Genomic DNA, 22,315 nt, shown 5'->3' on the forward strand with positions numbered 1-22,315 from the left:
AAAATTAATTGCGTGAAAATATTGACGTTTAAAGTAATATGTCCTATTACAGTCAATTCATGGAAAAGCATCAAATCTATCCATGATTCCCAAGGGACAGATCGAACCCTCTGGATGATTCGATTCACTAAGTAAAAAAAAAAAAAAAAAAAAAAAAAAAAAAGTAAAAATTACAAAATAAATTAATAAATTAATAAACATGTTCAGGCCTTTACATACAGTACATACCGGTACTGCAGTAAATCATAGAGTAAATCATCATCGTTTCTGTGGAGTAACACAAGAGTGAGAGCAAGAGGCAGTGATGAAGAATGGTGACATTTTTATTGTCAAGTTTGACATCAAAAAGTACCAAAAAGGCAATGATTTCAAAATGGTCAGTATGAGTGTGATATTCCCCTTTATGGAGTTACATAAAGCGGAAATTTTCGCGTGTGTAGAAATATTTTGTGCAGCATGAAACTAGTGCTTAAATAAAAGCACACAATTTTTTTTTCTTGTAATACAATGTATGTATTAATATTTTGTCTCTTTGATTCCATGGAATAAAAAATGTGATATTCATTGTACTCTACTGAGCGCAAACAAAAAAAAAAAAAATCACTCACATGAAAATTTGTGCTTATGAATTAAAATGTACCTCCCTCTGAGAACACTGATTTTGTTAGCTTTGTTTTATTTTCCTATTTTTTGACACTCACTCCACACAATAAGAGTTCCCTCTGACTCTGCCGTTCCAACCCTGTTCTCGCTGCGACATCTGTACATCCCAGCATGCTCCAGCTGCGCCTCGGTCAGAAAGAGTCCCTGATTGGTCACCACAAAGGACGGGTCCAACGAGTCAAGCTCCAGCACGGCCCCGTCCCGGAACCAGGTGACGTTAGGGGCGGGGTCACCGATGACCGCACAGGGAATGGTGGTCTGGGACCCCTCGGCCACTGTAACCTCCCCAGGTCCAGATGTAATCTGGGGCGGGACTGTGTGTTGAAGGTATTGGCAAGGATATGGACACACATGTAAATGTGTTCACTGTGATGTTAAAGGTTGATATGCAGTTTATGTGACATTTATGGAAAAACATTAACTCATATGCCTTAATATCAAATAAAAATGGCATTTACGCTCTTGATACATTTTTCAGTATATTTGGTGCAGAGAAAAAAGAGTAAGAATACTAGCTATTGATCATCATCACTTGGCAGGGATAGCAACGATGAATAACCACTGATAGGTCATTAACCAGTGATGTTATAAAAAGGATTGAAATTCAAATGGTTAATATTACTTCAATTTTAGCAAATTTCACTCACAGATTTTCTTTGATCTGCTGCTTTAAAACATTTGGTTTGGGGTGCATTACCCTATAAACTGTCACACAGTAATACCTCAATCTTTCATTGAGTTTATTCTTAAAATTTGCTATCTACTGTATATATATCCATCTCTCCCTTTTATGTATCAGATCTACATGTAGATTGATAGATACATGTACACTGTACAGGCGTAGATACATTCCTATACAGGGCTCCCATTATAATGAAGTCCTTGGGATTAATAGTTTCCTTTCGTTATATCAAAATTATTTTTATGCGTAGAAAAATGAGCAAATTTTGTTATAAACTGAGCAAAGTCGATATAAATGTACAGATATAGACAATAATTGACCTGAATTTGTACTTTGTTGTAATGAAATTTTGTTATGACTGTGCTTGTAATGACGAGAGTGCACTGTGTAATGTTTATGGCAGATGCAGCACTACTTTCTCAGACAAACACATTCTACATTGAAAATGGGCAATCTGAAATAATCCACAATTTTCTGCTTTGTCTGGTATTAACAAAGATTCAAATAACCGTAAGCCTGATAAGGTCATCAAAACATCACATTTTCACTCTAATCAAAATAGCATTCTACAAAGAGAGAGTTACCCCTAGGAATCAAGTATTGATCTCGCATCCCATCTGGTGTTTGTCTGATTTGTTTTTTTGTCAATTCTTTATTTCTTTTCTTCCTCTTTTAATGCAACTTTGAGGTAGAAATAACAGGCTGAGTGTGGATTGGAGGGTTGATCTCAGATTTCCTCCAAGAATTGAGTCTGGTATGACGGCAGATTAGCAACGCCATAACAACAAGCAGACGGAGCTTGTCAGCTGGAGAGGGGGGGGGGGGGGGGACTATATCTGCTCTGTCACTTGTCTTCTCTTGGTAAAACAAAAAGAAACAAAGAACAGGAAAAAGAATCTACGCCAGAGGAAATGAGGGCTGGGGTTTGGTATTGTGCAGCTCTCGTGAAATTTGCAATAACATTCTAATTTCCTAATCCCGTCTTCCCGGCTGATCTTGACAACTGTTCAAACCAGACAGGTATTATACTTCAGACACATTTGACAATCCATTCTTTACTTGTGTTGTGTTTGTTTGTTTTTTCTTTACATGGTGTGCAGCATTCCATGACAATGTGTCATCTGTCATCTGTCTAGTCCTTGTGTTTTTAATCAGCAGGTATGCCACAACATTGGATTTTCGTTTAACACTACACGAGCTGTTAATTTTTTTTTTTTTAAGCAGTGTCACAAAACAAAACAAAATGCACACAAAATCACATTCTTTTTTTATATCTGTAAAAATCTTTACTTTAATACAATGTACACTAATATGAGTAGATACCCCAGAATATTATTAATTCATGATTTTCATAGGTGGAGTGAGAGGAAGAAGGTATGTGAGAAAGATGATGTTTGCTTGTTTATTTCACATCATGGGAAGTCCAGCAGATATTGATCATTTCATATCCAAACTGTATAAGAATTTAACCCATTCCATACTGAATTCTGAAATGCTCATAGACTTAATACACAGGCCACCAGGTTCCTGTGCAGAATGGGTTACATCTGTATTATTCCAGAAGTGTGGCAAAGTCAGTAAGGTCAGCAAACGCGTTGGTAAGGTGAATCCATATCTGAGCTCTCCCTTCTCTCTCTCTCTCTCTTTTTTAATACAAAGTTTTGTGTGGCTTTTCACTTTTTAATTTTCCAGTCCACTCTACTTTTTGGTGATGGAAGTCAGCTCCTAAAGAACAACCCAAAGTATTATGTACAACTAATTGTGACGGCACAAAACTGCTGCAAAGTACCAACCATTACGCCACCTTATTAAATTTTTGGTTGGGTACGCATCTTCATGAGATTAGATTAGATGGGGAAGGGTGAAGGTGCTCTTCAGAAAGTCTTGGAAGACTATGAGCAGCTAATGACTGGCTTGATTCATACCAAGTGAGTGATTAATTTGCCGATGATACACGGGAGAATGGTTTTGGAGTCATGATTGTCTCCGATTCAGAACAAGAGCATCACCTAATACCACAACAAGAAGAAAGACATGTGAACAATGGTCTATGGGTGACTCACTCAGCACGTCGACGAATGCGAGCGCCGTGTCGGTACCGTAGGAGTTGCTCGCCTCACAACTGTAGGTCCCTTCATCGATGGCGACAACGCTCCTAATGTGGAGTAGTCCATTCGAACTGGTGAAGTGGGAAGAACACAGCATGTGAAGCGGTAAGAACACAGCGTGGCTTTGAAATGGTGGTGATCTCATCATTTGATATATAAACAGAAATCAATGCAAATATTGGCTGTTACAGTAAAACAAAAATGCGTGCCAGAAATACCACAACACTCCACAACTAATGAAAGGAAAGACAGCTGAAATGAAAAGGAAAGATAGCCCTCCTGGTATGAATTGGTGTACATTCAAACCAGATGCAGAATTTATAATTCCACAAAATTCTTTTATTTTTCTTGACATTATGATATCTAATGGCAAACAATAAATATCACACAAGGATGATAGACAAATGTCTCATGAAAAAAGCTGACAGTAAAAAAAAAAAATTATTTCACTCAGATCCCTGAAATATATCAAAATCTATCTATCTATCTTTCTATCTATCTATATCTATTTATCTATCTATCTATATGTCCATACAGTATTATATTCATGTGTCTATTGCACTATTAAATGCACTTTGCAATTTATTAGATATCATTGTGTAAAAAAGTTTCTACACAAAAGCCCTCCAGATCTGTTGTATTTATCATGGAGGGCAAACAAAAGTTGTCAGTAGCTAAGTGACACACAGCACAACAAGAGCACTAATTGAAGACGAGTGTTCTCCTTCCGTGCGTAATCAACCGTGAAGCTATGGACATCCTGTGATTTGCTGCCAGCTTTCAAAAGTTCTGCACTTCTCTCCCCTCCCCCCCCCCCCCATCCCTACATATGTCTTCATGACTACACATTGTACCCTACAAGGAGCGTAGTCATGAAGTTTCACTTTGACAAAGATACAATCAAAACAAAGACAATAAAACAATGACACTGTTGCCAATTTCAGCCACAGAAGGCCTATACTCATGAGACAAACCCCAGATATGGTTGGAAATGAAAACTACCTGGAGGCCATGACACATAAGGAGTTAAACTCCATGATACCCTTGTCGTGTTTGTGGTCATTTTTCCATTCCTATTATTTGCCCTTCTTTTTGCTTTAAAGTTATCTCCAACTTAAAAAATAAAAATTAAATTTAAAGACTGAGTCTCCATAATAGAAAATAACATGATGCATTCCTTTTTTAAACAACAACAGAAAAGAAAATCAATAATTAATATATGAAGAAATTGTTATACCCTTGCCACCCAGAAAGTATGGAGTTGTAATAACTCAGCCCATGACTAGAGTGGGACTATGACACTGATTAATCATCAACGGAAAATATTTTTGGTTAATGAAAAAGCATTGATGTAATTGATATGACATCACTACAAATCACTACATACGATTTACATGATTGAAATGTGATTGAAACCAATATCATTATTTATGGGATCGAATCAAGAGAATAATCGAAATTCCATAACTTTCTTCTTGTGTGTTTGATATGAGAGTCCCATACCCTACAAGCTTTGCTTTTTAAGTGGGACCCTCCATTTCCATTCTAATCTTTGCATTAGGTATACACCTCAGAAACAAAATTCTGTTGTTACTCGTGACCACTTGTACGTTTTCCTTGAAATTGTCATAAATTTGTTCCGTAAATGTATTGTATATATTTTTTTTTCTGATTATTCAATGGAAATGGAAATAAAATTGAATTGAATTGAATTGAATTGAATATTAATCAAACTCCAACTGTCGTGTTTGTTTGCCTTTATTCCGTCAATCAAAGTCAACTTTAACGTGGAGTGGATTTTCCCTTTAAAAACATTCAGGTCTTTGTTTAATTCATTTTTCTTGTTTGCTATGTTTTCTATAACACTTTTTCTTGGTGATTGAGGCCTGGCAGAACAGCACTTTCAGAGTGGAGAAAGCCATAACTCCACAAAGGGGTAAAAACCTGCTCTTAATTTTCAAGGTAATTGGCAAACACAAAGCATGGATGGCCTGTTATTGTCTTGGGGACGATCTGTGATTTCTGCTCACAACTGGAGCGTCTGACCAGGAAACTCTGTATAATTGGAGGAACATGGGACCAGGGCGATGGGGGGATATACAGAGTGTATGTGCTGGCAGGTGGAGCAGAGGAGATTGCATGACTTGTGACACCAGTTTGACACTTGATAGAAAAAGACCAACTGGATCAATATTTGCCATTAAGAGTACATATTATAGGCCTGTTCACACACACACACACACACCAGAAAATAATGGTTTTCAAATTTCATATCAATTTTTGCAATGGACTGCAAAAACTTGTCATCCCTGTGTGTGAACACAAAAGAAAAAAACAAACAATGTGTGATTATGACATTGTAATGAGAAAATCAGACATTCATCTTGGTTTTCAGAGAAGTTCTCGAAATAATTTGCCTCTTGAATGCAGTGTGTTTGAATGAAAGGCAACTATCTTTTAATATCATGACCTATAACTTGCCACATTATTAAAAGTCCGGGGTGAGGGTGCCTTGAGCCAGTGGGGTCATTATTAGTCATTTACAGTTAAGAGATTTACAGTGCTTCACCATGTAGCCGAGTGAGTCGTTTCATTCAATCAGGTTTTTCATCAGAAATTCAACAATCCACAAACCGACCATTTTACATCCAGTAGATAGTGCTACATCCAGCATACATAATAATTGTTTGGTTATGCCCCTTGACACCTCCTAATACATATATCTGATTATTGTCTTACAATTAAGCCTGGGATCCGTTAACTAATCAGTTTAAAAAAAAAAAAATGTTCTCAACCATGAGCTTTACAATGTATCTGCAGCTTCCAAGACGCAGAGAAGGAAACTACATAGAATGCCTAATCATGCCAGTTATGTCTCACTGGACACATCAGCGAAAAATTCCTCACTCATCTGACATGCAATGAACAACAGGAAGTGGGCAAAATGTCCACTAAGACTTTCTAACGTCTCCAGATTTCAGCAAAGTGCCAGGACAGACTTTTAAAGCCTCAAACTTTAAAGTATAAGACACACAGACCAGGTATCATCAGCAAGCATACACTTGTACATCGTATGCACTATGTTTAAATAATATGTAATATTCACAACTGCTTAGATTTAAATGAAACAAAACAAAAGGACATACATCGCATTCATCGTCATCATACTTGCAGTACATTGTCATGTTGGGGTAATACATTAAGTGTTTGAAACATGTCCATTCCACTATGCTGTATTTGACTGTGTCCATTAAAGTTTTGTAAATGTTTTTGACAGTACTACATTAAGGCTAAAAGCTGCCTGTAGTCTTTAGAGCAACTCAGAAGCATTGACCCTATCTTTCCAAATGTCCTTGCCTTTAAGAAGACATTTATGGTTATATGGTTATGAAGATTATAACACCATTCACCATCAGCATTATCATCATCATCACCAATATATTATTATCAGAATTTATCATCATTATCATTGTCATTATTATTACTATTACTATTATCATGATTGCTTTGCAGTAGTATGACAATGAATGTTAAACAACGGTATATGGAGCCACAATTGCACAAAATAATAGTGAAATGGGACAAATGATCAATGTCACACAACCCATCAAATGACAAGTTGAAAACAGAAAAAGATCCATTAAAATACAAAAACAGAACATTTTTTTATAAAGAGTCTCTATAAATGGGTAGTTGGGCACACAAATTAAAAAAAAAAGTTTTGCAGCTTTGATTTTTGACCAGTTATGTGTGTTTACCACATTGTACATAATATACTTTTTTTTTTTGTATTATCATTTATATCTCAATAAAAACAAAACAAAACTATGCAATGTTATTCCAAGCGGCACTTCCCTTAACCTTTACATGACCTTTAACCTTACCCAACCATGGATGAGACAAAGGAAAAAGAATGATGACTAAAGTAATAACATTAAGATGAATCAGTGTTAGGTGCACCATCGCCATCCCATACATGAGCGCTATATATACGTTCCTCAGCAGGTCGAATGTGGGCATACGTCGGGAGCAATTATACACTGTGATGGAGTGAGTGAACGACACACATGCATGCTGGCGTACTGTCAGAGAAAGCCCACACTCTGATTGGTTGGTTGATAATCTCATGTTCACTTGACAGATTAAATGGAGTCATAGAGAGCTCCATCTCTCCGTCAAGGCGTACTGCCTGTCAACCATCTTGTACCTGATTCGGATGTACAGCAAAGTGTCATGATATGCTTCATCCCAGTTCATAAATATGCAAATTCACTTATGAAAAAAAAAATATACATAAAGATAGAGATTTGAGCAGCTTAGAATAATGAAGTTCCGAACATTACACAGAGCAGTAGATGAGTAGGAGAATCGACATCACACTGTAAGGAGCTAATTTGAGGTATGAATATTGTGTCAATGTGGTCCTTAACCCATTGAGGACGAGCCCCGAGTATAAAGTGTCTATGGGAAATGCAAGTTATAGCAAACTCAGGCTGTCCTCAATGGGTTAAAGAGAAACTGGAATACATGGACATGTAGGTTAAATAGTGCGAAAATTGAAATAATACCAAAAATATCATATGTATGATTGCAGGACAAAGCTAACTTGAATATATCTGGACTTTTGAAACTCAGGATACACATAGTAAGTTTGCAAATTTGTAATTTTACAATTTGAGCTGAGCATTACGTTTGTCTTTTTACAATTCTGTTACTTTACTTTACGCTTGTATAAGTTTGAATATATGTTAATTACCAAAATGTGGTCAGCATCTAATTTTCCCCTTTGCAATGGTAGAATGATGTCAAATATATGATGACCAAACAGACAAGTACATGTATATAAAAATAACACAAATACTGCCTTGAAACTGAGGTGTTATTACTAACACCTATTTCAGAATTAAAACCGAGAAGAACTCACCTGATGGTAGTGCGGCTGTTTGCCGTCAGCAGCCGGCCGTCCTTGTACCAGACTATGGTGGGACGAGGGTCCCCTGCCGCTTGGCAGTCAAGGCTGAGTTCACTGCCCAGAACTACCTCAGTCCTGTTTGGTGGGTTGGTGATGCTGGCACGCACTGGAGAGTAGGGAAAAGCCATGGACACAGTGGTAAAAACATAGATAGATATGCAGATAGATGGATAGACAGATAGATAGATGGATAGATGGATAGATAAATAGATAAATAGATAGATAGATGGATGGATGGATGGATAGAATGATAGATGGGTTTGGATGGATGGACGGATAGATAAAAATAAACATGTAGACAGATAGATAGAAAGATAGATAGATAGATAGATAGATAGATAGATGCAGATAGATAGAAAGAAAGATAGGTATCCATAGATAGATGGATAGATAGATAGATGATTAGATTGAGACAGACAGATACTAGACATTTGATGATAAATGGATACATATCATATACATGTAGGGATGGACAATTGTATTGATAGATAGGTGGATGGATAGGTAGTAGAAAGAGATAAATGAGGATATAAAAATGGAGAAATAAACAGTGAGCGAGATAGAGAGAGAGTGTGTGTGTGTGTAAATAGTGTAAATAGTTAAAGTGAGAAGAGGGTATAAAAAGAAGATAACGATAAGAGTAATACAAAATGGGGTCAAAAAAGCTAGAAATTAAATTAAAAGGGATGGATGAGTAAAAACAAAGAAGAGGATTTAACAGGGACAGAAGACAAGAAAGTGGAAATGAATCATGAAAGAAAGAATACAAAGAAGAGAGTGGAAAAAGCTAAAGACAACATTAGAAGAAAGTAATTACAGATTGCGTAAGTGAAACAAATAGGAAATGAAGGTAGTAGGAATAAAATATGAAGAGGTAAGCAATACACACACAGAAATTGACAATGCATACAATTATATCTCACAACATTGTAACTTCTTTTGAGAGTAGCTACTGTACGCTACAAATAATTCCACTGATTTGATTCTGCGTCTTGAAAAATTTCATTTTACTCAAATACTCAATACTGAGAATTGACCAAGTAAAGTGTGATATGATTTATTTTGGTGGTAATCATACAATAAATGTGGCTGCAATGTCTGAATAAAAAGACATAGATGAGAAGTGCTACAAATATCATCAAATCAATTAATGATCATCTAAAAATCCTCACTTTCAGCATCAAAACAGACATTGTACACGACTGGAAAAAAAAGAAGGTATGAAATGAATAACTTCACCTGTGATCTGATATTTACATTGAAAATAGAGCAATGAGGTACACAGTGTGAGATAATCACTGGAATTATGATGAAGGCAAACCTCTAACTTTATATTTCTAAGAAATCAAAGCTAAAAATGAAAATGACAGTGATGTGTAGTGACTTTCCTCACTACTAAATATCCAGGAGAAAGACAAAATACTCTATTGATGACAAATAACATTTTGACAATCCCTTCTGATGCCAATGTTACACAAAGAACGAAGAAAGTGTGCACCCGAGGAAGTAATAGTATTATCAAGAGGGAGAGGAAAAAAATCCACGCTCTAATTCCATTACCCACAATATAAATGTCAAAAAGAGGACACCGTAAAAAAGAAAAGGCCGGTTCATTGTAATCATCTTGTGACACTATAGAGATCACTATCTATCCATCAATGACAGTAATTGTGTACGTCTCGATTAAAACGTCATCCGGTAGCCGCGGGATTTGCGACAAGAGGCAGGAAATAAGAACTGACAGAGAGAATGGCAGGAAACACGCCCCCCTGACCAAGACAGTTGAAGAGGGTTCCAAAGAGCAGGAAGGAAACTATCATTTTAGAGCTAAAATCTTACGTTTACCTGCCAAAAGGTGAATTGATAAACAAACAAGAACGATGCCTTGGAAACAAGAAAAAAAAATCAGAAAACAAAGTAAACAAAACAAAAATATTGGAATTTTTAGGACTGAAGAGTTGAGATATTTTTATATTGCAAGTAAAGTACTCTTAAAGGGAAATTTCACCCCGACACTATGCTGCTTTGTATGAAAAACAGGAAAATCAGGAGGGGGAAAAATTGAACACATAAAGAAATTGTAAATTGTTCAAGTTCTAGGGACTAAGACAGCTTGGCAATTCTGTGTGTTGAGGGGCTCTCCAGTTTGTACACAAAAATCCATAAATTGTAACTTTTCTCCTGAGAGATTTTTTCTTCAGATTGAGTCTGTTCTTCAGACCTTTACATTGTTTAGATTAACACAAAGTTACATGTCCTCCTCAGAGGATAATTTCTGTTTGTGACAAATATTTGACAAAAATGAAATAAATAAATACACAATGTACATTGCAGATAATCTGATAAGAACCAACAATCAGTGTTTCATAAGATACTGTCATAAACCATATGCACTCAAGCCACATAAATTATTCCAAGTCAAATAATCTCCTATAAATTAATAATTAATCATTCCTTCAAGTCGCAATTGCTTAGTATTCCAATGCAAATGTACAATGGTACAAGAGAGAATAATCCTTGATTAATTGCAGACTGTTCAAATATTTCTAAAACTCAAAAAAATTGTGGCTGCTCCTTGCTTCAAATACTGCCATACCTACCCCCAGCCATCTTACTTCCATTTTCTATTAAACCTCTAGTAACTCACAGTTTGGAGCTTCTTTTTTTTTTCATCATCTACATTTGTTCAATCTAATAAAGAGGTTTTTCTTTTTGCTTTGTTTTGGCTTGTTGTTGTTGGTTTTTTTTAATATAACACTTCTCCTAATCTAATTTTGAGCCTAAAACCACTGCGGACCAAATGTTATGGCGGCTGATACTCAACGATAATTACATCACAGGGACTGTGATGACTGCCCGGCTGGACAAAGTGCTGAAGCAGGCATGACCATGCAGTAATAAGGGTATCTCATTTATTTATGAGTGACTGGACAAATTATGCCAGGTTAAAATATAGTGAGTCATTCCAGTATCCAAACTCCAACCTTTAAATGAATGACTTTATAAACCTTTTCTTTTTCCTTTCATTAGTTATCAACCAAGAAAACAGAAGAATGACACAAAATTGATAGAATATAGAATAGATAGAATGTGTGTTTTAGAATAGAATGTAACATATTTCAATTTATTTGTGTGTATGTATCTTTTATTTGTTGTTCCTGGTTATGTATAATATGTAATTGTTGAGTATATTTTGTAGTATGTTAGGTCAATCAAGAGTTGATTCCATAAGATCTTTTACTGATACTGTGTTATGAGCCTGTTACGACTTTTTCCTTCTGTTTTTTTATTCTTTAAAAAATTTTGTTATGTTTTTCCTTCTGTCAGTGCCTTATATTTAAATGTCTTCTGCCTAATCCAAGATGCAACCTACAATGTAGGTTTTCCATGTTACATTGTTTCTTGATATAAAAGAGAATGTTGATCAACAATATTTGTGGAGAGAGATGGGGCTGGCTGAGACAAAACTTTTTGAAATCATCTCGCTGAAAGTCATGTAGCATGGCCATTCCTGTCCACTCACCTGAACAATAACTCTGAATTATTTCATGACAAAGAATAAATATATATATATATTGACATTTGGTCATAAAATTTATCATGCTACTGAGTAATACTTCCTTAGAAGACTGGGCATATTTTATCGCATTCTGAATAGGACTTGTGGAAACTTTGAAAAACCAACAACAATAACAACAACAAAAACAAACAGAAAATTTCAATAATGATTCAATCATTAAATGTCAAAATCCGGTTGCAATAAAGTTCTGAGAGGTTTTAATCAAATAACACTGTACCTCCTTGCTGGAAACCCGGCCCTGTGTGTGTAAGGTTCTAAGAACTTCCTGTAAGTTGCACTGAGGAAGAAATTGCTGCCTAACATTGTGCAAGAACTGTGGATTTTTACTCAATTCCCAGAGGTTTATTTAATCTATTTATTTTTTTTTTTAAGTCAGCCCTCAGGTGTGTGTGTGTGTGAGGGGGGGGGGGGGGGGGGAGGGAGAGGAGAACTTCCTTACCTGGCATAAATGGCCAGAAATGTCAGGTATTAAAGTGCTCCTTGTTTTGCTTTGTTCATTTCAGCGACAAATGGTTATCAAAACCTCAAGAAGAAATTCAGCACAGTCACAGCACAGTTTCCACAGAAAATTACAGTTTTCCTTTCCAAATCATCTCAACCCTGTTTTTTTTTTTTTCTTCCTTTAAGAAGTGACTGAAGTTATGAAACAAATTTGTTTGTGGGATTCAAGTATAGCAGCTACAATGTGCAGATATGATGTACAGTCAGAAAGCTACAAGTTATATTATACACTTATTACATACTGTATACGCCAAATATTTCGTGAGGTTTTTATTTTCACGAATTTCGCGAGTCGGCTGCTATTCGCGAAATTAAAGACACATGAAAATATTGACTCTGATCCCCGATGTGAATGTGATGTACGCGTGTACTCTTCTCCATTCAGTAGAGGACTCCACAATCGCAAATTTAACCACTCGTAAAATTGTCAGGAATTCCTGAATATGAAAATTTAGACTCGCGAAATATATGGCGTATACAGTACTCCATGGAAGAGATGAGTCACTATGTCTCTGCCGATGGCTTGCTCCGGTATACCTGTTCTTCTCACATGTATGTTATACAACCTTTTGTTTTAAAAGTATTATTTACACTTTTGCAAGAAGTGGCCTGATCTTTCCAAAATGAACACCTTGCAAATACATTGCCTCCCTTAAATAACAGAAATGCAATTTAAGTAGATATTCTCTCCAGGTGAGATATTGCTAACTTTCCTCTTTACGATTGACGATGCTCATTTCTAATGCTGTCATTGTGGTTCTCGATAAAGAATCAAACCACTTGCAAACTGCTAAGTACAAGTCCCTGTAATCTAAAAAGAATCTCTGTTATGCCCTGTCAATATGCATAGACAAAAATAATTGGTTTATTTACCATGTATTTATATTTAAAATTTGATAAGGATGGACAATTGATATACAAATATGAAAAAACAAAACAAAACAAAACAAAATCAAGGTAGAGCGCCTTCTTGAGTCGTAATACAGACAACCCCCATCGATTCCACATGTGGATGAAGATTCATTCCTTATTCCCGGAGGCCTTGTTCACGTCTCGGTGGGAAATCTAATTGGGGTGAAATAACCACTAAATGTCAAAACAAGTTTACGTCAGCCGGGACAGAGAAAACGCTCCGGCCAAATTTAGGGTTGACGAAACAACAAACTCATTGGACTTTTGTGCGAGAAGCTTTCTCCCTGAAGATCAGAGAGCACATCAAAATAAGTTGTGAAAATACACCATCTGGAATGACCGACATGGACATACATACCTGCGACGGTCAATGTTGCCCTGCGTGATGTCACCTGCCGTGGAATGTATTCATTGCTGGCCACACAAAAGTAGCTACCCTCATCTTCCTTGCTGACCGACAAGATGAACAGGTGTCCTTCAGCTATGAATGACCAGAGGACAAAATAAAAAGAAGAAATAATTGAAATAGATAAATTAATACTTGCATGGAATCAAGGCTGACACTTTCTGTAATCATACTTTGATCAATGGTGGAGCAACAAATAAAATCCAGAAATTTTTGGCAGATTTCTGCCTGTTTATTTCCTTTTTTTAACATACCTTGGAAAAAGAACACTTTCTTGAAATTTGCAAAGTGCAATGGTATAATTGCAATTTGTTTCTTTGCTGAAAATTCATATGAATAAATGATAATTCATAAAGATCACTTTTGAAGCAGTTGACTGTGTTGATGAGACAGTGGAATGTCAAAACATATAAATGTAGATTGGATAAAAGATCACATGTTTGTCATGAAAATGAAATTAAACTCTCTTCCATTTCCAAACTTACTATGTCAAAACCATTGAACAAATCAATTGCAAAAAACTTCATGTTGAGAAAGACATGTTTTGAATGAAAGTGACAGCATGTCATGCTTTGGTTAAGAGTGCTAAATACATTTCAATGCCACAACGGACTGGAAATTAAGACATTGATAAAACAAATTTTCAAAGTTGATAAGAGATGATAAAAAGTTGAGAATGATACTGCAGAGCGTGACATTATATTTTGTTACTATTTAAAGATGGCATCTTGTTTGCTAAATTAACTAGTAAGAGGGAATGTCTAATTTTAGGATCACATAGCAAGCTTTTGAGGAGAATTTACCCACAATAGACAGCTGTTCTGAATGACAGAAGCATATCATAGAAAGAGATCAGGAAAATTTTTGAACAAAATGAGAGAAGTGTTAAGGAGGTCTTGTGGGGGGCAGTTATCTTGACGTAGCCTGCTTGGTCACATGAACGTGACTTGAATCCTTGTGAAGAAATCCTTTGTTGTTGTTTTCTCTTTTTTTTTTTGGGGGGGGGGAGTTTGAATTATATGTTACAGTTTTGTTGAAGGAAGTCACTATCCTTCTGTTGTGGAGGAAGTGAAATATTGCTGATTTATTTTCAGCAATGTCACGAAGCCAAGACAAGATGTGCTGTATCAAAATAAACTAAGTATTGGAAATGATGATGTTTCACATCACACACTGTCAATACTGCAATTCTGTGATCAAGATAACTTTCAATGACATGAATGTTCACAAACACTGTCCAACTCTTCTGATTTTGTTCAAATTTTCATTGCTCTGTTATTCATCTTTCTTTGCAAATAACATGTATTGCATAATGTATCCCGTACCATATCATCCCTTGGGATACGGTTTTCAGAATTACTTCATTATGTCTTCGGTGAAAATACAGGGGTTAATTTGCATGGGTGAGCCATTAGGTGGAAGCAAGCCATTAGGTGGAAGCAGGCCAATCTCCACAAAACCCTGCTTTGAGAATAAGACAATCATAGTCCAAGAGACTGCAATATCACACCTCTACACTTCTTCTTTATCCCCCCCCCCCTTTTCTCACGATCCACTGAATTTATTCCAGCATCCTGTTTGTCCTACCTTTGGCGACATTAATCACAAAGTTTGCTCCTTTGTGTTCCACTTTATCCATGATTCTAGGGGGCTTTCCCCATATCATCCTTTTGTCACTACCCCCCTCTCCCCATGAGTGCATTGTTTGCATTTTATGTCACTCGCATTTTAATTCTGCCCCTCCCATTACTCCCTCTCTCTCCCTATCTCTTTCTTTCTCTCTCTCATTCATGCCTAAATAATTTCCTGCTAATGATTCTTCAGAAAAAAATCTCTCACAAAAATATGCTAGCAATTAATTAACAACTGCCTCCTTAGTTTTGGTTTCCTTTCCTCTCCATTCTGAATTCTTTCTGTAGTTCCAAATGTTCTATTCACTGTTATTTCTTTATATATATATACATATATAGATAAGTTTTTATCACATACACTGTAAAACGAGGAATGTTTGTGTGCATTTTAATATCGCGAATTTCGCGAGAGCCAAGATTCGCGAAATCAAAATGCACACAAAAGTTCTTGTCTACACTACAGTGTATATGCATTGAACGTTAGAGACAACTCACAAATATTTCATGCCAACAAAAAAGGCCGTCAGCTCCAATTCGCAAAAATTTCATGCCGTGAAAACATCGTGTTTTACAGTACTTTTCTCCAAAAGTACTAATAGCATGCTGTTTGAAACCAGCCCCGATGACCTCTCATCACATTAACTTCAATGCAGCCAAGATATGTCATTGTAGGATACATTGGAACACACAATAGGGATGACATAAAATTCATGTGAACAAATAAAGAATTAATCTAAATGTTCATAAATGGAGGAAATTGTTAGATAGATAAATGGCAGTCCCTGATACAAGAATTTCAATTCTTTGTTCTCACAAATTTCTCTGTATACCTCATAATGCACAAATTTGGCTGAAAATCAGTGATGTATAGTATGCTTATGTGTATGCACCTGTAGTGCAACGGCAACAGTTTATTATGTGTCTTTGCATTGCCCTCTGAACGGGGAAGTGAAATATAGTATACTCAATAAAGAAATGTAGATACAATTCACAGATTCATATAACATCACTTCACAATACACCTGGGTCAAAAGGTCGAAATCTCTCAGCATTGAGGATGGCGTCTTTTGGACAGGAGCGCGAGACCTGAGATTTTATTGGGGAGAAGTTCCTTCTGTTGTGGAGGGGGAGGGGCACATAGTATAGCTACATGATTAATATTTCCTCTTTGGGGTTGAGAAGAGCAAGAGAGGTAGAGCAGAAAGGGTTGCCGAGGAAGAGGAATCAATTGAAAAAGCCAAACTTGGTGGGTCAACTTTGACAGGCTCAGTTGTTTGTGCAAAACAAGAGCGTCTCTAGTAGTGAGGTATGTGCTATGTCAGGCTTTGCAAGCCATTCGGGTGACTCATTCATTGATGAGGTGGGTGTGAGACAAGTTTGGAAAACATCCTTTCTACTCTTGGGCTCAAAATAGCAGGCTCGTTTGTTTGTTTGTTTTTTTACAGAGTGCTCTACAAAATGCAAACATTTATTATATAGATGTGTGACATGTGTCTTGAAATATTTGGAATACAAGCTAGTGTTATTAAACAGATTGGGAAAAATGAAGTAAATTATGACACCTGCTGTAAGCAACATGATTTTTTTTTTTTTTTTTTTTTTATAGATAGGATAGGAACATTTGACTCATACACCCTTATTACTAGTATGCTGCAAATACCCTAATACAGCATAAATTGGAGAGCATCAAGAAACATTGGTTTTTCCCATAAACAAAGACACTTAAGCGAGGCACAGTCGCGGATGAGAGATCGGCCTCGAATGGAGCGAACTTTCCAGCCAGTTCTCTCGACGGACGGACGCCGCTGCTTGGATTTCGTTCCGCCGTTTCCGAGAACTGGGTCACGGATTGTTCCTCTTCCCCCTATGTGCTGATAGGCAGCTCTGAGTAATGCCACCCGTGGCTTGGTGGTTTCGATACAACCTTAACCCCCTGTCTGCCACGGACAGTAATCCCCATCATCTAAGTACACAGCATACCCAATCCCTGGAAGCAGAGGGTGAACTTAAAGATGCACATTGTTCTCTTACGGTTAAGGGTTGTGAGCCACATACTCCTCTACGAAGTATTAATAGTTGCAATTATCATAAGTTTGATCTTGATGGTCTAAGAATCAATTTAAATTGCAAGTTCCGGCATGGTCACAGTGAATAAGGCGAACTCCTTAAAAATATCTTTTGCAACAAACAAACTCCTATCTGCCCCCCTCAAATAAATAATGATAATAATTGTTTTTTGTTTGTTTGTTTGTTTCAGTTCCATCTGAGAAGATGGCTGGATAGCCCGTATTCAGCTCTGCTAATAAGCTGGTCTCCCATGGGGTTCAGTTGGATGTGAGGCGGGACCACTCACCGGGTTAAACACCCTGCTCTTAGCGATGAATCAATGAAGCAGAATCTTTTATGTGCACAAGTTGGGACTCTCTCACACATGATGGGACCTCAATTTCATGTCCTATCCATGTGACAGAGTGTTTTCAAATTGCCTCTTACTAGAGGGGATGGTATGATTATGCACAATATTGCTGAGTGAGACTCGTGAATCGAATCTGGGTCCTTTGGATCTGGAGGGAGACGTTCTGCCGACTGAGCCAACACAATAACCACAAAGAGTAAGACAGTCTTGCTTGGCTTATTCAAACTAAAAAATTGAACTCACACATTCTATTTGTACTCTCACAGAAATTTATCAAGGGAAGTATGAGACAGCATCATCTTCTCAAAGTACATCATCACCTCATCTATTTCGTACAGGTGTGTGACTACATCACTATTTTCTGAAAGCATGTGAAGAATTACAACTCCATGACTTTCGTATGGCAGGTCAGATTCTGAGGAAACTTATGCCGTTCTATTTTGTATAATTTCGATACTACTCTATTCATTATAGTTACCTTATTTATAAACCTCGGGTAGGATTGTATTTTATCCCTTACTGCACCTTTGTTCGCCGACTGGCACGCGTCCCGGCGTGATCTCTTCAAAAATTGGAACAGATGTCTGCAAACTTAATGTCAATTAATGAATAGAGCTTGCCTAATCCCCCAAATCCATTTTTGTGTCACCATGACCTTGTAGTTGGACTGAGGCACATTGCTCTACACCTGATTGGGCTTGCTCATATTGTACAACTCCTGATAAGTTTGGATGGATTAATGAATGCTGACAAAAAAGCTTGGCAAGTTTAATAAGCTACTGTGACCTGGGCCCCGTTGCAAGAAAGTTGCAATCAATTGCAAATAATTGCTAATTTTGAAACAACCATTCTGATTGGCTCAGGGTCTGCCCTATTAAGAAGACATGCATGCAACAATGATTTTGATTGGCCAGTGACAATCAGTTGCAAGTTGCATTTAAACGCAAAGTTTCTAGCAACGGGGCCAAGGTACATAAGGGGTTAGGTTAATCAACTGATGAGGAAGAATTCAGTGAAAGGTATGATATCCCTCAATCTACATGTATCATATCTGTTTGTGTGTTTGTTTGTTTGGTTTTTTTTTTTATTGGGGGGGGGGGAGGGGAAATTTCTTATGTTAATAAATGTCCTGAGCATAAAGATACTAAAGAGGAGAATCAGAAAGAAATTAAAACAGTAAAAAAAAAAAAACACACACAAAAAAACACTGATGAAATTTATTGCTTCAGGCAAAACTTACTCTTGTCAGAACACAAAAAATTAGGTTATTAGGTTGAGTGCATCAGAAAGCCAAACTGCGAGTCATTTTCCCTTTGTGTGCACGTGCCTGTACGACACACGCAAAGTCAGACAATATTCACCAATACCAACTTTGGCTAATAGCACTGTTTGCCGGGGCAAGTTTTTCCTGCGCTTACCTGTATCGAATTACAGAACCAGAAGTTATCGAGAGAGATGACAGCTGATATGAATATTGGAAGTTTGAAACATGTGTTTCACCATTCCTGTTCAAAAACGGCAACCTGCAGCCATGTGTAAACCGTTCTTTCACGTACAAATAAAATCTCTGGACATCCCTCCAAGGACAGTTTATCTCCCTGTAGGTTATAATCGACCAGTCCATGATGACAAACTATTTAATACAGTATGCCAACTTGGCATATGCTGGAACGAAAGAAATCCATTTTCCAAGGACAGAACAACTGAAAAACTCGCAATTATAATCTGAGAAAAACACTACCATTTGACATCTACAATTTGATAAAAATATGAAAATAGTTCAGAGCCAGAAATCTCTTTTTTAACTTGTATCGATCTGCAACATTAAAGATATGAAGAAATGCTTTTTTTTTCTTGCTTTTGTTTTGTTTACAGTAAAAGGGAGCTAGTCTGTTGTGCACCATTCTTTGCTGACAGAGAACGCTTACAATCAGCACCCATCTGAGATCACTTAATTCCTTGGAGTGCACATTTCTCTTAAAGAACATCATTTATATATCTCTTTAACCTCTAGGCAAATCAGGTTGTGATTTTACACTTTTTGTTGAATTCATATTGTGTGTCATGAAGAAATCATTGACAAGCTTGAAAAAGATAGGGAAGTTAGAAAAATTTGGGAAACACATATTTCAATATCTGCTTGCGTGTTTGTATCGTAAAACAGTTGTTCTCTGCAATATACAATAGTATTGAAAGTTATTGGACCTCACACATACAGCTTTTGACATAATGACAAGATGTTTTACCCAGTGCGTCCCCCTTGGTCAATAATACATGGGTATCTGGCCATATGCCCATGGGGTGGTGTTTAAGCATAGCAAGGGTCTCTGCAAGAGTGACAGATTGCACTGTTCAAAGAGGCAATCCTGGGTATATATAACCCTATTACTGTCATTACTTGAGCCAAGTCCATTATGCATTATCTTCATGGTCATATTTGATGGAAAGAATTACATTCGGCCTTGAGTATGAAGGTCACATAATTTTGCTTGGCCAAATACCTCAACTTTCACTTATACTAGGTCACGTTTTTGGAATTTCCTGACAACTGAAATATATGTACTTTAGAGCACAGACAAGAATAGATGAATGGAGGATATATTAGTAGACCTCGACACGCACAAATTTCATATTGTACCACTATCTGAAAAATGATAAAGGAAGTTCATGGGGACAAAGAAAAACAAAAAGGAGGAAAAAGTTGACGTCTAAAAAGCTCCGCTCAGTTTACTTATAGCTCTTAAATTGGAGGATGAAATGTTGTATATCCTGTTGAATTTCCTCAGGCCCCGGGGGTTAATTCTCGTTCCCTTTCCTTCCCTCCGCGTAGCTCTGTCCTTTCCTACCTTGCGCTCCGCTAACATACCCTCGCACTCACGGATGCAATTAATTACGGTGATAGCTGGGGAAACCTGAAGAGGACAGGAAAACTAAAACATGAACTGCAACACGTGAGCACAAGCAGGCAGGACAATTACAAAAAACAACACTAAATTTACTTTTGTAAAAACGCCAAATTTTAGTGTTAACCCAGTCCAAAATAAAAAGAGACTTTCCGAAACAGTCTACAAAAAAGCACTCGATTTTGGGAAAAATTTTTTAAAAATTGATCCATCAATGTGCAAAAAATGGTATTTTCTACTGAAAACGCTGCTGCCAGGTTCGCCAAAAAGCGAACCTGGCCGCCAGGTTCGCCACAAAGCAAACCTGGCCGCCAGGTTCGCCAAAAAGCGAACCTGGCAGCCAGGTTCGCCAAAAAGCGAACCTGGCAGCCAGGTTCGCCAAAAAGCGAACCTGGCAGCCAGGTTCGCCAAAAAGCGAACCTGTCCGCCAGGTTCGCCAAAAAGCGAACCTGGCCGCCAGGTTCGCCAAAAAGCGAACCTGTCCGCCAGGTTCGCCAAAAAGTGAACCTGGCTGCAAGGTTTGCCAAAAAGCGAACTTGGCTGCCAGGTTCGCCAAAAAGCGAACCTGGCAGCCAGGTTCGCCAAAAAGCGAACCTGGCAGCCAGGTTCGCCAAAAAGCGAACCTGTCCGCCAGGTTCGCCAAAAAGCGAACCTGGCCGCAAGGTTCGCCAAAAAGCGAACCTGGCCGCCAGGTTCGCCAAAAAGCGAACCTGTCCGCCAGGTTCGCCAAAAAGCGAACCTGGCCGCAAGGTTCGCCAAAAAGCGAACCTGGCCGCAAGGTTCGCCAAAAAGCGAACCTGGCCGCAAGGTTCGCCAAAAAGCGAACCTGGCAGCCAAGTTCGCCAAAAATCGAACCTGGCCGCCAGGTTCGCCAAAAAGCGAACCTGTCCGCCAGGTTCGCCAAAAAGCGAACCTGGCAGCCTGGTTCGCCAAAAAGCGAACCTGGCAGCCAGGTTCGCCAAAAAGCGAACCTGGCAGCCAGGTTCGCCAAAAAGCGAACCTGGTTGCCAGGTTTGCCAAAAAGCGAACCTGGAATACATCACAAAATCCTTTTCAAGCAAGAGAAAATGTTAGGTGCATTTTGATCTCCAAAAGGCTATTCTAATGGTTTTCATCAGATTTTCCTTCAGTAAATGTGAAATTATCACTCTTGGTTTTGTGTATGAAGAGTTTAGATAAGTGAACAAACATTTGTCAGTAACAATCAATTTTACCTGTGTAATTACTCTGTACTAATCGTTAATTTCAGCCCATTGGGCCATGTATGTCCGTAACAAAAAAAAAAAAACATGTTTTTCTTTTAAGTTTTACAAATCACGCACTCGGTAAAGAAGAACACACTAATTAAATGCAAAGCAAGGTCATAACCCTCTTCCGAAACACTCATAAAGAAACTTCTGCTCTGTAATAATTAAGTAATTTGTTTAAAAGTGTACATCTGTAACAGACACATATAGTGTGACTGTATGTGAGCTTTACAATTTCATGAGGATTGATTTGTTGATTTTATTTTCTGATGTTTATTTGTGATTTAATTGAAA

At 37.5% G+C, this 22,315-nt stretch overlaps 1 protein-coding gene across 1 annotated transcript in view; it reads right to left on the reverse strand.

Moving 5' to 3' along the window:
• The window catches only part of LOC140240624 (contactin-3-like), a 110,990-nt gene that overhangs the window by 37,163 nt on the left and 51,512 nt on the right, over nt 1–22,315 (reverse strand). Inside the window, exons 7-10 of the mRNA XM_072320378.1 lie at nt 13,777–13,899; nt 8,378–8,531; nt 3,409–3,524; nt 702–977 (exon numbers count right to left, since the gene is read on the reverse strand). Coding sequence (XP_072176479.1) covers nt 702–977; nt 3,409–3,524; nt 8,378–8,531; nt 13,777–13,899 — 669 coding nt within the window. The remainder of the gene's footprint in view (nt 1–701; nt 978–3,408; nt 3,525–8,377; nt 8,532–13,776; nt 13,900–22,315) is intronic.

The sequence above is a fragment of the Diadema setosum genome, chromosome 17 (assembly GCF_964275005.1).
Source record: "Diadema setosum chromosome 17, eeDiaSeto1, whole genome shotgun sequence".
Taxonomy (NCBI): domain Eukaryota; kingdom Metazoa; phylum Echinodermata; class Echinoidea; order Diadematoida; family Diadematidae; genus Diadema; species Diadema setosum.